General features: G+C 36.4%; 1 protein-coding gene and 1 long non-coding RNA gene across 2 annotated transcripts in view; one reads left to right on the top strand and one right to left on the bottom strand.

Annotated features, from left to right (window-relative positions):
- Window positions 1-397: 397 nt before the first annotated feature.
- The window catches only part of LOC121378529, a 55,293-nt gene continuing 39,142 nt past the window's right edge, over window positions 398-16,548 (bottom strand). The window contains exons 30-39 of the mRNA XM_041506742.1: window positions 16,100-16,333; window positions 15,786-15,959; window positions 12,949-13,109; window positions 11,639-12,452; window positions 9,747-9,879; window positions 7,281-7,507; window positions 6,519-6,693; window positions 5,298-5,981; window positions 3,688-4,248; window positions 398-2,296 (exon numbers count right to left, since the gene is read on the bottom strand). Of these exons, the coding sequence (XP_041362676.1) occupies window positions 1,977-2,296; window positions 3,688-4,248; window positions 5,298-5,981; window positions 6,519-6,693; window positions 7,281-7,507; window positions 9,747-9,879; window positions 11,639-12,452; window positions 12,949-13,109; window positions 15,786-15,959; window positions 16,100-16,333 (3,483 nt within the window). The 3' untranslated portion in view covers window positions 398-1,976. The remainder of the gene's footprint in view (window positions 2,297-3,687; window positions 4,249-5,297; window positions 5,982-6,518; window positions 6,694-7,280; window positions 7,508-9,746; window positions 9,880-11,638; window positions 12,453-12,948; window positions 13,110-15,785; window positions 15,960-16,099; window positions 16,334-16,548) is intronic.
- LOC121378531 lies at window positions 13,914-15,238 on the top strand. Its single transcript, XR_005958744.1, has 3 exons — window positions 13,914-14,184; window positions 14,546-14,607; window positions 15,195-15,238. It is a non-coding gene; the product is annotated as an uncharacterized LOC121378531 (long non-coding RNA).

Here is a 16,548-nt window from a genome sequence, read left to right as displayed (position 1 = left end):
TGTGAATATACATTTAATGTACATGCAAAATTATAACCAAGTTATTTTATAATTATATTGCTTGAATTCAGTGTTCTTTTTGTCCGGGTCTAAAATGTGTTCGTTCAATCAAACATATAAACTGAACAACAAAAGAAACACGAATAATAATAATAATGTTATTGCTTGTTTTTAATGATACAATTAATTTGATTAAAAAAAAATGACTGTCTACTTGGACCTAAAATCCTCAGGACATTCATAATTTAAATATACACAAAAACTAATGGGATTAAAACTGAATACTTTTAAATAAATTAAAGAAAACTAAATTAATATTTGCGTTTCATTTGTTGTTCAGTGTATAAACACCGTTACTTGTAGAAGACGACAGCAGCACCAGCAACAACATCCATAGTTTATGAAATGCATCTTTATTTCAGATTTGTCACAAACTTAACTATAACACTTGTAAATGTTTGCTTATACAATGGCAGCAGCAACAGTAGTAATAACAGCAGCAACAGTAAATATACATACATGATAGTTTATGGAATGCATCCTTATGTTAAATTTGTCATACATCTATCACATGTCTCATAACCACATGGCATCTGTATCACATCTGATATTGGCCTTCTTCAATTACCATACTTAATGTACACTGAATTTAGTTTTTGATGCCTTTTTTTTCTCTCTAATTTTGGGTAAACACATAACATTTGGAAGTAGTTGGCAATAGGATAGCTACATGTTGTTATAATTGTTCAGCGTGAGGCAGAGGACACTTTTGAAACCCTATAATTTTAAATGTGTGGTTAAATTATGTAGTAGAACCAGGTCTGGTTCCAGGAAATGTGAGGATAAAAGAGAGAAGAGGCATTTGAATTTGTTTAGGGAATGGATCCCCTGGTCCCCACTGGATCCACCTTTGAGAACCCCAAATTGCCGCAATGGTCTGCAGCTGCCACATGTCAAGGAGAGAGATAGACTTTCAGAACCTCCATAGCTGTGTCACTATCACCAAGAAATGTTTGACTATTAGTATTGCCGGAAAGTGCGTAATCACATCAACATCAATCATTATCAAGACAATCATCACAAGACACAAATTAACAAACTAAAGCAATATTTACAATTATTACTACACATTGTATACACATAACACAAAATAATATTCCACCTAACTTGCAACTGATAGACACTTAATAATTCATGTTTATGACATCACAGAATTTACAAATTAATTTTCTCATCTTATATTAGAGTACAAATAATTACATGAATGTGTGTCCTATATGAAATTCATGAAACTAATTTGAAAGTAAAGTGTAATCATTTAAACAAATTATCAGACATGTTTAATCATATACAAACCCTTCTGACACCAGATTTTGAAATATGCACAAAGCTATAATAAAGAAATAAACACATATATGTATCAGGGATATAATTGTTTTAAAAATATAATTTTTATACCTTTTCTTTTCATGTAATGAATCTTACATGGATTTTAGCATGGGATAGAGTTTTCAGCTTTTGAATAATCATTTTATCTCTTGTGTTTAACTATGTATCACATTTCAATTAGAAATTATAGTCTATTTCTTTTATAAGGAAACTTGAAACTGAAGTTCGGTCTTTTGTTTGTGAAAATAAGATTTGGGGGAACTTCAAGTCGAGGTTAATATTCTACTTTTTAGTAAGAGTTAAAGGAACTCAAACTTCAAGGTTTATAACATCTACTTTTTGTGTAAGGAGAGTTAAGTGAATTCCAAGTTGAGGTTCCTAATGTCTATTTTTGGTGTAAAGAGAGTTAAGGGAACTTCAAGTTGATGTTGATAACGTCTGCTTCTTGGGTAAGGAGAGTTGAGAGCACTCGAAACCAAGGTTCATAGTCTATTTCTTGTGATTTGCAGAGACTTGAAGTTGATGTTGATAACATTTATTTTTTGTGTAAAGAGAGTTGAGGAAAGTCGAAAATAAGGTTCATATCATTATTTCTTGTGTAGTTGAGGAAACTCGAAGCCGAGGTATTCGAGCTTGTACTCGAGAGGACACTCGTGTAGAATCTGCAGATCCTTCAGTCCGCCCATGGAGGACCGCGCCATCCTGTCCACCATCTTGTCCAGGCTTCTCAACATGTAGTGCATCCTCACCATGCTACTTGAGTACGAGTCCGGACCAGCTGGATACTCCACCGGTGGCAGGGTGGAGTCAGGGGGTGGCAGGGTGGAGTCGGGGTGCAGGGTGGACTCAGGTTCAGCTTCCAGAGATCTTGATGGGGATGGTGAATCTGCTCCTTCTTTGCTGGACTCTGGTAAGAAAGCAAAATTAAATAATTTTGATGATATCGGCAAAATTTCAAGAAATTTTTTAAATAAATTTTCAAATAATTTTTATATATATTAAAAATATTTCAAAAATATATATTTAAATTTTTATAGTAAGTAAAGATATAATAAAATGTTTTACAATTTACCTGGTTTTAGTCATAATATTCAGTAAGTCTACATATTATCTGGAGATACTATGAAATTAAGTTCAAACTTAACACCCAAAGAAGATGTCTTTAACTATTAACCATTGTATAGTATGAATTGTATTGTCAGTACAGAACTATTTTATTTTATTTTTCAGCAGCTGACATGTTCTGCCAACTCTAAATGTATATAAGAGAATTTTCAGTTTTTCAGGAACAGAAATGTAAAGCAAATCTGGCAGTTAAATTAATTTTTTTCGTAGTATGAATACATGCATGAAATTTTTCTTGTCATATGACAGTACTGATCAGCAGAAGTATATTTAGAAAATTGGTATGAAATACAACCAACACCAAGATGCAAAACAAATAAGGGAAACAACTCTTACGGGACTATAGCCGAGACACTATGCATGTATTATTGGACATGAATGAATAAATGAAAAGTTAAAGTTTATTTTGTTTAATGACACCATTTCATATCAAAATTGTTAGTAAAATTTTTATACCCAAGTCCTCTTATATAATCATCAAATTTACTTTCTAAATTAATGGCATATGTTTTTTCATAATTTTTTGTAAACTGATGTAAACCTACTTTGAATTTCTTCTAGACTTGCGTCCAGACAATGTCTATTTTCCCGATTTAGACTTAGATACATTTTTGACAATTTTTGTGTGTCCATTAGAGCACATCGATTTTGTTAATCATCAGTTATTGAATGTGAAACATTTAGTAATTATGAAACAGTCTTCAGAGGAAGCAGACTACAGAAAGGGATCTTTTATATGCTTCTTTCTTCTTCTTCTGCCTTCAAGCTGTAGTTGATCATGCTTTAGATTTGGAGTCCGGTTGTGGGGATAAAAAACACTGTCTCTGTCAAGTCTTCTTTGGAACCCCAAAGCTTGACAGCCAGTGTTGCTCCGTTCGGCCAGTGCTTTATCCTGGCTTCATCATAAAGGGGGCAGAACCGCAGGATGTGCTCTGGGGACTGTAGTCCTGTTTGACATGGACATTCATCAATATCTGCTAGTTTCCTTTTATATGTATTTTAGCATATATATCATAGGCCATATAGGTCATAATTTCACAGTCTGTGATAGTTCTTGTCTTATTACTGCTGAATTGAGGCCAAAATAAAAAGCTATTTTCCATTTTAACCTCAGATTTTTGGAAGTATGTTTTTGTATAAAGGTCTTATATACAATCAAACATATATACTTACTTGTGGAGTACTTGTTTTCCAAATCGTCCATAAACCTGGACAGATCTATCCCGGACCACTGTTTGACTCTCGTCCAGATGAACCTCACAATCTCGTAGTCATTGGGAATCTTTGTTATGTTCAATCGAACCACCGCAAATGAGTCGTTGAGAATCGCCACGAATATGTTAATGAGGATGAGGATAATGAAGATGATGTACGCAATGAAGAAGACCGGACCGACGATCCGGTTCACCCTGTACAGCTCCTGGTACTGGTACTCCCCCAGGGCAAATGACAGCAGGGACTCAAGAGTGTGCAGCAGACTCCGGTATCCCTGGACCTGCCGGCCGAACGCAGTGTAGCTGGCGCTGGCAAACGCCATCAGAAAGACAATGAAGATGACGCTGAAGGCGCGGAGTTCATGGGCGGCCATGCGGAACGTTGCGGCCAGCACTGTTATCCGTTTGTTGAAGCGAAGCAGGTGGATCATCTTGAGGATGGACGTGAACATGACCATGGCTAGCAGGTAAGAGAACAGTTCCTCCCACAATGCAAGTCTCTGGAAGTTGTGGAATTTATCTGGCAAGAAAACAAAAAGGAAGGAAGATGACTTTCGCTAGCAGGTATAAAACAGTTCCTCCCACAATGCAAGTCTCTGGAAGTTGTGGAATTTATCTTGGAACAAAACAAAAAGGAAGGTAGGAAGGAATATTTTATTTAACAATCCACTCAACACATCTGATGTGGCATCAGACATATGGTGAATGACCATACAGATAATGAGAGCGGAAACCTACTACTACCACCACACAATGGGCTCTTTCCGGTTAGCAGCAAAGAATCGTTTTATATACAGCAAAGGAAAGGAAATGGTATATTTAATGACGCACTCAACACATTTTATTTACGGTTATATGGCATCAGACATATGGTTATGGACCACACAGATATTGAATGAGGATACCCGCTGTCACCACTTCATGGGCTACTCTTTTCGATTAGCAGCAAGGGATTTTTTATATGCACCATCCCATAGACAGGATAGCACATACCACCGCATTTGACGTACCAGTCGCTTTACGGTAAAGTTTACCACTGGGCTACATCTCGCCCTTTTATATACAGCATCCCACAGATAGGATTGTATATACCATGAACTTTGTTACAGCAGTTGTGGAGCATTGGCTGGAATAAGAATTAGCCCAATGGGGCCCATTAACAGGGATCAATTTTAGACTGACCGCAAATCAGACAAGTGTTTTACGAATGGGTCATTTTCCAACACCAAGATTGCTGTAAAAATTACTTAACACTTGTCAACACATTCTCTCTCCCCAGTTTCCCCATCATTATGACAAGTTGACAAATATTGGATTTTCCCGTGTTAAAGAACAAAATAACAATGACTGGATGCATTAAACTTTATCGATAAAAATGGAACATTGTTTTGAAAACATTACATAACACTTAACAAATATCCTTCTCCCTCCCTCCTCCATGACATTTTATAATGCATTTCATGATACCCCATCCTCCCTAGAGATTTATCTAACTGTTGAATGATCCCTTATTTTATATATATATATATATATATATATATATATATATATTAAAAAAACCCTTCTTACCTCTTAGTTTTACAACTTTTCTGATCATGTACTCTGTTAAAACATACCGCCCAATGTACATGGCCAGTGCAATGATGGATGCTAAGAGCAAGGCAAACTGCAGTGTGTTCCAGAACTCTCGGAAATAGCTGCACCTCTGTTTGACGAGTTTCTTCATCTCTCTGACCATTAAATATGAGACGCACACAGCACAGCATGCATCAGTCAGAGCCACGACAATCCCGTATGCCCCGAGGTAAGGAAACAGAGTCATGGTCCTCACCAGGATGTTGGTGACAAACAGACCAACTGGATGGAGTTCTACGCAGATGAGGACTGTCGAGAACTTGTTGATGTTTGGGTTGTACAAATTAAACTCGACGAACACCGCTCGGGTGTACTCATCAATCCACTGATTGTTTCTCAGACTCTGGAAGGCTGTCATAACCCTCTGTCTACCACCAATGAGGTCTTGGATGTAGCCACCACTAGGGTATGATCCCAGTCTCCCTGTGTATGGGATTCCATTGGTGTATTCGTCGGTGAGGTAAAGCCAGGGCCAGTTTCGTGACTTGCGCGATGTCAAGTTATGTTTGAGAGTTGTCCAGCCCTTGTTGTACGTTTTTGTATCCATGGTATCCCAGGACCATTCTACTGTGCAGTGGTTTATACCATGACCAAACAGTGGGTGAAGCAAACATCTGTCTGAAAAAAGGTCCCAAAATGAAAATAAACAACCTGATAAATGTTCAACAAAACATAGAGAATTTACTATTAAAAATAAATTTACAAGTCAGTAATATTAGTAAAAAACAAACACAAAAACATCAATAAATAAAATGTGCCGATGTAATTTTTATGTGTTACGTATGGAAATAAATCGAAAAAATTTCATACTAATTTTCAAAATTATTGAGTTATATTTGTTAAATTTCTATGTGCGATATTTTCATGAAACATTTTGCTATTACTTCATCTTTTTACATTTAATAAAATATTTGTTATTTGTCAATATGTTGATAGTAAATGTACATTACTAAATAAAAGCAAATTCACAGGACTCAAACTAACTGGTTTCAAAATAGTATCTCAATCCAAACAACTGGTCATACCAATCCGGTTTGGGTTACTGCTCTTTCTACAGTACTGTGCCTTATTCAATTTATTATTTAGTTACAGCTAAAATTCTTCAACACAAAATACGTCTGAATAGCGTTTTGTTAAATATATTATCGTCCTCACCGGGGCGCACTCTGTGTTGCCTCATCCTGACGGGACCCACTCTGTAGCCCGCCATGTTACCCACCGCCCGCCCCGTGTCGGTGTCAATGGTTCTGTTAGCATCGTCCCTCGTCACGTACAGACTTTGAAGAACGCGGCCAGCCATCCAGTTCCAGAGATCATCAGTGTTGTTTATCTGAAGTAGTCAACACAGAATCTAGTAATGATGATCTAACTCTTGTCATGCCATGTCATGTGGTTTAGGCTTTCAGGGCTTTGAAGTCCTTATGGTTTGATGCGAGAAATTGTTCATGCTAGCATGTGCTCACACAAAATTATTTGATTTTCATGTGGCTGAAAGACTGCTCACATCATCACATGCTGATATAAGTAATTTATTTTACTCAAAATTACTGTACATATGACACTGAAAGCAATTGCTCTGCTTCATAATTTTAGGAGAGTAGTATTTTTAAGCCATAAACACTGGCTTTGTGTGTGTGTGTGTGTGTGTGTGTGTGTGTGTGTGTGTGTGGCTTTGTGTGTATGTGTGTTTGTAGCTAATTGTGCATTTTGTGCACACATACAGCACCATAATTAGTCAAGCCCTACAGTTGTAAAAACAAAAATTGACCGTCTGCTTCCAAACCTTTAATATTCTATAAAGTTTCACACTGTAGCCATTTCTATGTTTTGTCTTTTAAAAGTTTGAATAATTCTTACAACAGCAATTAGTATGCAATTTTGTAACATGATCATAGAGAAACAATGTTATATAGTTACCTTTTTCCATGACTTGGCTGATATCATGTTTATAATGTTTTGTTTAGCGAAGTACACACTCGAGTCTCTGTTGTGGATGGACACCAGGGCCAGCATGGCAAGAAAGAAGAGGTAGAAGAGAACTTCCTTGATGACGGAGAACATCTGTATCTCTTTCAGGCGGTACTCCCTGGCAGTGGCCAAATTCCCTCTGTCAACTGGAGGAACAGCAATCACAGGCCGGAGGGCTGGAAACAAGAAAAATGATTCCAAAAGGCCATCATTAAGTTCCACATATTGGGGCACAAACAAATTTCTTTTATCATTTTATTATTCAAGTTTCCTCTTTTAATAATATTTATAATAATACAAGTCAGGTTTCACGATGCAATCACTTTGAGGAATGGGGGCCAGATCTCTGAACCAGACCTTGTTCCCCATCATTGAGACTACTTCAAACAGGGCAATTTTGTTTGAGCTCTCCTTAGCATGTGGAATTTATATGGTATCAATAAGGTAATATCTTACATATTCCCACATAATCTAAGTTAGAGGAGCAATTTTTTATTGCAAGGTCCGCTAAACTAATTGGACAACAAAATGTAGATTCTTGGTAGTAAATCTTAAGGCAGAGATGAATTGTACTTGTTGAATAAAGGAAATTGCATTTTAGGATATCTAGTTTTCAAAATGTTTTACAGGGAAGCATACTCTCGAATCCCCTATAAACTTTGCTTTGCACTCTCAATCTGTCATGTGACATAAAATTAATGTGAGTGGCCTCCATATGAAATATTACTTTCCTAATAACATAAGTCTGTGTACTTTTCGGTTAAATCTGAGTTACAGCCGTCTTCAGTGAGATCAACTCACCAACATGTTAGTGTACACATCAATTAACCTGTTCCTCATATGCAGTTGTTTAATGGCCTGAGTTCTGTTATGTTTAGTCCCTAGTGAGATCAACTCAAAGCATATTTTTGCAGTAATCATTTGCCTAATGTGTGTAGTTACCTAAATCTGGCTAAACATTAGCATACATGTACCATTACAAGTCTATCTTCCTCAGATATGCTGAAAAAATTGCAGCGAACTTGAACAGTAAAAACAAAGAAATGGTCGACCTCAGGATTAGCGTGCTACAACCCATTCACGCATGATAAATCGTGTCAGCTTGTGCTTGACTATTGGACAGTTAGTTTGTCTTGCCTTCGATGAATTGTGCTCCAGTTGTTTTATAGATGTATTAGCATTTTAATCTTTGTTTGTTTTAATAGCATGTGACACATAGCTTGCTGGACTATTGCTGGACAAAACAGAGAAATAAAAATGCATCATATTATTAATGTGAATAACATGATCTCGCATTTTTCGCATTAATATTACAATCAAAATTAATTTCAGGATCTACAATGAAGATTCATCATAAGTTTTTTAATTTTCTCAGTGTTTAGTATGTAAAATTTCAAACTATATGCTAAAATGCTCATCATGTTTAGTAGTTGCAGTTAAGAATTCCACAGTCTGAATCATTCATATATAGTCGATGCTCAATCTGGGTAAAGAATGTTAGTGACCACATTTAAAAATAAAGTCAATTTCAATTCATAACTTTATTTTTGTGACTTATTAATGCTGTAAGATGTTTTCTAAACTAGTTTTTGTCAGTCTTTATGTCATTCTCAAAGGCTCCACTAAATAGCTGTTGGGGGCGGGACGTAGCATAGTGGTAAAGTGCTTGCCTGATGCGTGGTCGGTGTGGGATTCATCCCATCGGTGGTTCCATTGAGCTATTTCTCACTCCAGCCAATGCACCATGACTGGTATATCAAAGGCTGTGGTATGTGCTGTCTTGTCCGTGTGATGATGCATATAAAAGATCTCTTGCTACTAAGACTATATGTCAGAATTACCAAATGTTTCACATCCAATAGCTGATGATTAATAAATCAATGTGCTCTAGTGGGGTCATTAAAGAAGACAAACTTTAACTTTAACCAAATGTCTGACATCTAATAGCTGATGATTAATATATCAATGTGCTCTAGTGGGGTCATTAAAGAAGACAAACTTTAACTTTAACCAAATGTCTGACATCTAATAGCTGATGATTAATAAATCAATGTGCTCTAGTGGGGTCATTAAAGAAGACAAACTTTAACTTTAACCAAATGTCTGACATCTAATAGCTGATGATTAATAAATCAATGTGCTCTAGTGGGGTCATTAAAGAAGACAAACTTTTAACAGTTGGTGTGTGGGGGGTTTTTGTGGGGGTTTTTGGGGAATTTTGTGTTTTGTTTTACCAAAACATACTATATAACAAAATTCACTTTCATGGAGTTCGTGTCAAGAGGTATAACTGGGGGAAATAGTTCTGTTTTATGATAGATTGTCATTATGTCCATAATTTCTAACAATGGATTATTTCTAAAGGTACAAGTAACACATTACTGTACTCGTCACTAAGCCTTGCCTGCTTGTTACCTGTAGTGGGCCTTGTGTGCGTGAGTTCCTCGTCAGCCTTCAGAAGGTTGATATGGATATCTTCTTCTGTGACTATCTCATCCAAATCTGGTTTCTTCACTACCCAGGCTAACAGGATAGCCAAAATGATAATCTACATGAGAAGCAAACAGCAGTTCTAATTGTCAGTCAACACATACCGGTACCCAATATAACAGAAAAGGACATGATTAATAAAATTATAAATTTAATCATGTCCTGAATCACATCTTGGTAAAGACTGCATATTTCAAAATTGATTAAGAACAAAATGTTTAACAGCTACTTTAAAATACCATGATGATGACCAAACTAGTTTACATGATAAATGATATAACTTCACTTCCCAGTGGTCTGTTTATATCAAACAATATTCCTTTTGCTCCAGCTTTTGACATCTACATATCACAATTTGTAAGATACTTTAGAACATGTGCATTACTTTTTATTTTAAACTACACTGTGCCATTCTGATATAGAAGCTCTCTCAATAGGGCTATGCCATTCAAGGATTCCTAAAGACTTTTATAGTCTGGTAGAAGACATTTAGATGATATATCCCAATATGTCACATCATCGATTAAAATGTCAGTGTAATACATGTACCATTTTTGATCCTGTCCATGCCTTTTTATCTTTTTGATAAAAACTGTGTACCAGTAAATACAAATTCATAGACTGGACAAAATTGCTCATAGTAGCTGTTTTGACAGTGATTTCAAGAGTGAAAATACTAAAAAATGTCAAATATCTCTTAAATTTGATCTTGTGCAGTCAACCAACTTGGTTGTTCAGTTGTCTAACCTAGACTTGGGAGTGCAGTCTTCCTCCAAAGTAGGGAAGAGAATGTCATGCTGGTGAGTGGCAGTCCTCTTATAGATGTAACACATGGCCAGGATTCATCATGACTTTTATCAAAACATCCCTTGATGTTTTGTAAAGACATAGAACTTTGCACATAACAAAAAATGAAATTATAAACTTTCAGTCATATTAAAAAAATATTTAAAAAATAAATTTTTTAATTAAAAAGTAATAAAAGTTATTTCAGCTATAGGTTTTGTTTGACGTCATCTTAAACCATCATATTATTCTTCTGGGCCATACACAAAATCTGCATAACAAGAGAGTTATTATTTTGAAAATCTGAAAATATCAGTACAAGTTCAAAAGACGTTTAAACACGGTCATGATGGTATGATGTCAAAATGCCATGAATCACTGTCAGGTGCTTCATCTAAAAGAAGACAACCAATGCCCTGGGCCCCGTTCCACGAAGCGATCTTAGCCTTAAGATTACCGTAAGCGCATAGTTACCCTATGCACTTAAGTTGATCTTAGGGCTAAGATCGCTTCGTGGAATGGGGCCCTGGACCCAATTTCACAAAACATCGTAAGCCTTGTTTTGCACATAAACTTAAATCTATGACAAAACCACAATTCTTACAGCTGTTATAGTAAAAACAAATATAGTTAGAAATACACATAATTCATTTCTTTTTGTCCTTAAAATGATCCATCTTCCATAATGATGTAATTTTCTGCAAGAAATAGATACCAAACACATGTAAATGTATGCTAGGTAAAACTACTAGTCGCAGATGTAAACTTATGATGTGAAATTGGCCCCTGGATGATACATCCTTTGTACTTACTATTAGAAGACTGTAATTCTCAAAAAAGGTTTGACAAATCTTAACCAGCACAAGACAAAGCTCAATGGATATTTAAACATTGATTATATCATGAGTATGTAAGACTGGTTTGGCAAATCTCAACCTTCAAATCTCAACCTCAAGAAGACAGAGTTCAAAAGACTTTTTAACATATGCATACATTATTTTTTTCAGACACTACACCAAAGTCTTCCTCACTTTAAATGGCTGGATCAGAAGTACAGACTCTCCCACAGAGAGCACCATTGCCGTCAGCCATGCATTGGACTTGTCTTTACCCCATTGCATGCTGTATGAGAATGTGAAGAATGAGGAGACTCCGACACTGATCAGGATCATGAACCAGGCCACGTAGACACACCAGTGAGGAAGCCGTCTGCTTGTCTTCTTATGTCTTCCTGTGGAGGAAGCCAATGGCAACATGTCATCTTTGTCCCTGAAGCCGATTCCTGACAGAGAATTCACAGATGGGTCTGGTGATTTTGCTGCTGTCTGCCGAGCAGACTGACCATCTGTTTTGTAGTCCACTGAAGGTTTCAACTCGCTATTTGACTTAATATTTGTAGCAAGGAAACCATTGTCAATCTTGGTGGATATTTTAGGCTTACTTCTGCGAAATATCTGATCAATAGCAATGTTATATGGCAGGACGATGATGCAGCTGACAAAACTGACGTAGAGAGAATTGAGAGAAAACTGTAAAGGTCCCAGAGTGAGGGTGTAGTTCATGTTAATCTCGGTCTGAGATCGGTAGAACATGGCATCTGCCAGCATAGTTGTCAGCAGCAGGGACAGTATGCAGGACAGGCGCTGAACTCGGCTGAAGTTGCTCCTCTGGGGGCGAGATATGACCGAAATCCACAGGTGGGAGTCTGTGAGAGATTTCTTTGTCTGTGAAAAGAAGAGGTGGTTGAATGTGGTGATGTCACTGGAACCAGCCACTGGTAGGATCCTGTCAATCATTCCATCACCTTCCTCGACTGCAAGCCACTGGTTACACAGGAAGAAGAAACTACAACGAGAAGCCCAATGTTAATGCAAAATCATTTAAAAGTCAAAATAAATAATGATACAAAAATAAATGATTTCCCCCTACTTATTCTAAACATGACTATAAGGGTAATGAGCAACTATTTTCAAATACTCCCAAACTAGAAGATTAAAATAATTTGACATTTTTACTGTGCGTTCACATATATATAGTTGTCATGTGAACTAATGTACTATTAAATAATACAAAAACATTCAATTTCAAAATATCATTAGCCGATTTCAGAAAGCAGACACAATAGATAATTTCAGTATTAATAACATTTAAAAACATTAGAAATGTCATTTAACTAATTTTTCTTGACAATTAACATTTTAAATGCAATGTTTTCGAGACAAATTTTTAACCTAGAACTGACATATAACATGTTTTTAGTTCATCATCAATCTTGCTGTACCAAAATAATTTTCAAAATTTATATACTTTTAAAATGAAACACAACATAGCATTTACTGACCTAGCTCCAGTCTGTACGTCTGACACGACCACTTTGCTGAGGTACCAGCCTTGGTGATTCCCCTTTCCCGAGTTATCGTGCCAGATTCTCAGAAAAATAAGAGGACCCAGGCATGCATGAACACTGAGAACAAACTGCTGAACACTCCCACGACTCAGAACCTAATAAAAACATGTAACGGGGACTAAATATTTGGCCGTTTGTATATAAATAACATATTTGATCTATTACTATTAATATTTATTTTAGGATTCAATTTATTTTATTATAGGATATTCTCAATCTGCATTGAGAATATCGTATTGGTGCATTAGACAAAGCCTTTTATGGTTGTTTCTCGCCATACTGGCTAGGGACGAGCCATTGGTCGATTCTGTTGTGCTGGTTACAGAGGCAACAGTCACAGAACCAACAGATGCCAGCACCGCACCTGCTGCTGACAGGGACTCTGTTGGTGTTATGGGTATAGACAGCACTTCGTCAACGGATGATCATGAGACATCCCTTGTAGGTGAAGTAGCTAGTTCAGACCATGAGACAGTTGCGGATGAGACGGCAGAGGTTGAGCCGGTTGCAGATTTGGTGTCTGAATCTGAAGACATTAGGAGTCCAGTTCCAGTTCCAGTTCCAAGACGATCCATTAGGGAGAGACGGCCTCCAAAGTGGATGACACATGGGGATTTTGCCATGATCAAGTCTTTGGGATGTGACTGGAAGGACAGAGTAAAAATTCTCACGGATATGGCTTCAATGAACTTATTTGATCGGATGCCGATAGAAGCAGTAAATGCAGTACTGCAGATTGTTACAAGTTCACTGGGGTCATATGACATTAAATGACGAGGACGTCATTTCACAACTAGGGGGAGTATGTAACGGGGACTAAATATTTGGCCGTTTGTATATAAATAACATATTTGATCTATTACTATTAATATTTATTTTAGGATTCAATTTTTTTTTATTATAGGATATTCTCAATCTGCATTGAGAATATCGTATTGGTGCATTAGACAAAGCCTTTTATGGTTGTTTCTCGCCATACTGGCTAGGGACGAGCCATTGGTTGATTCTGTCCAATGGTTATGTGTATTTGGTGTCACGTGGTCGTGAGTCAGGTCCGTGCAGCGCTGAGTGTGGACAGTGACACAACACGTTACATACTTACGACTTGCAGTTGCCTTTTCCTTTTCCTGAGCCTTTCGTTATCTTCAGACTTCCTTTTGGCACTTACAGGTTTGACTAATATGCATGTATTAATTGTTATGTTTATCTCATTATTTTTAGATATATGTAAATGTAATACATAATGTGGAAAAGTGTTTAAACGTCCATAATTAATGCTAGGTAAATACGTTTTAAATATTGAATTCACTAAAACACAATAAACGAATAAATATATATATGGACGAGTTAACTTTATAAACAGTAATAAAGTAAAGGTGTTGGATATATACTATTAAACATATAAATATACATAGAGGCGCAAGTTAATTGTATAAACAGAATTAGTGATTAGTGTTGGATGAGATGTCTAATTGCTGTAGTTTTATTATCCATTTGAGTGGTAGCTTATATTTTACCCATTTATTCACAGGATGAAGCCCACGTACATGTAATAGTGTTATCATCCTATACGGTTCATCGCCCACAGCGAAGGTGTGTAGTAGTAGTAGTATTGTCTATTTCTTTATTACATGCAATTCTTGCAGCGAAGGTGTTTCACGTGCGTCTTGACCAACGCACGTGACTTGTTTCACCTGTGCTGTAACCGAGTATTTTATGTATATATATATTATATTGTTTTTTAAATCGATTGTTCCAGTTTGTATTCTGTAATGGTCTTTATTTTAATGTTTGTCATACAAACCCGAACGTTATTGTTTTATATTGACAGCATTTGAAATGGGGAAGTTGTTTATTTTGTAATCAGTAACGTTGGCAATAATGTTGCCAAGTCTTTACTGCTTTGTGGTATTTTTTTTGTTTGTATAACCGCATTTAATTATCTTAAATGCATGTACTTATTTTTGATGATTGTTTTTGGCACTAACGTCGCCGAAACGTATATGTATATTTTTGAAGGAAAGTATTATGCCAGTAACTTGGCATAATTGTGTGATAATGGTTTAAATGAGTATATATATTGCTATGTAATGACATTTGTAATTTATTTTTATGATTAAGTCGAGGTTGTTAATTATTGTTATTATCAGTGTATTTATCGTTTGTAATTATTTTTACAGAACCACGCGTATGGTGTGATCGAGAGAATAAACCCTCGAACCCTTCCGAGCCTTGTTGTGTTTCTTTTGGGGGAATACTTTCCAGTAGGCTACAAACATAATGCCATATCTTTGGAGTTTATTCATGCAAAGACATGTGTACATAACTCTTTCTCTTTGTCCATCTCTCTCTCTCCCTCTGTCTGTCTCTCCCTCTCTTTGTGTCTGTCTCTGTCTCTCTGCCTGTCTGTCTGTCTCTCTCTCTATATCTCTTTGTCTGTCTGTCTGTCTGTCTGTCTGTCTCTCTCTCTCCACACACACACATACACACAAAATAAATTTTTTGTCAGGGCTATTGTTTTACAAATGGAAGTTTTATACAAAAAAAAAACAACACCCATATTTTTGGTATTCATTTAACTGTTATACATTCAAGTACTGTAAGAAACTAAAATATTAATTTTTGTAAATTATAGAAATTTTACCATGTTTTTGTTGAAATAATACTGAATATTACATGGTTATTTCATTTAGCAGTTATTATTCCAATCTAGGCATCAACAAAAATGAAAGGTAGCTACTAGTCATGTAAATACATATCACTCTTATTACCTTTTTCCCATTTTCGTCAGCTAGACATCTTACTCCGGTGTCATCAGCTTCACCAGAAAGAATAAAGCTGACTTTGGAATGGGTACCAGCTTTACTGCGCATGCCCGTGAAGACCGAGATGATATAGAAGTATTTGTCAGTTGTTACGTTATCGGCTAGTGGGACTACACCCCACTGAAATAAAAACATAATAATCATTAATACATGGTTTAATACATTTTGTTATTGAAGTTAACTTTATAATAAAATTGTCAACTATGATCTATTGTGAAAAACTACACTCAAAACAAAGGAATGAGAAACTGAAGACTAACCTTCTCCACATCTTTCTTGTCCATCCGCCTGGTCCAGACGAGCCCGACGAGATAGAGAAATACGATGACACACAGTGTGACCAGGACTGCACTGTTATCCAGTAGTTTACCAGCAGTGTTGTCAAACACTGTGTTAAAGTCGATCTGATTGGGTGGTGAAAACACACCGGCACCAAACGAGGTGAGATGGTTGCACAGACACTTGATGCCTGAAGGTGTAGACTGAGGACTCACCTAGTATAATTATTACATGTAAAATTAATCTCTTCGGACAGAGACCTTACCATGATTCATTTTCATTTCAACTTATTTTCGTGCTTATATTCAATTAAGGTTCAAGCATACTGTTCTGAGCACACACCTCAGCTATCTGGGCTGTGTGTCCAGGACAGTGGGTTAGTTAGTTGGTTAGTGGTTAGTGAGAAAGAAGAGGGTGTAGTGGCCTTACA

The sequence above is a fragment of the Gigantopelta aegis genome, chromosome 8, assembly GCF_016097555.1.
Source record: "Gigantopelta aegis isolate Gae_Host chromosome 8, Gae_host_genome, whole genome shotgun sequence".
NCBI lineage: Eukaryota > Metazoa > Mollusca > Gastropoda > Neomphalida > Peltospiridae > Gigantopelta > Gigantopelta aegis.
Note: the sequence above shows the minus strand (reverse complement) of the source record. Positions and strands in the feature narration are given on the sequence as shown.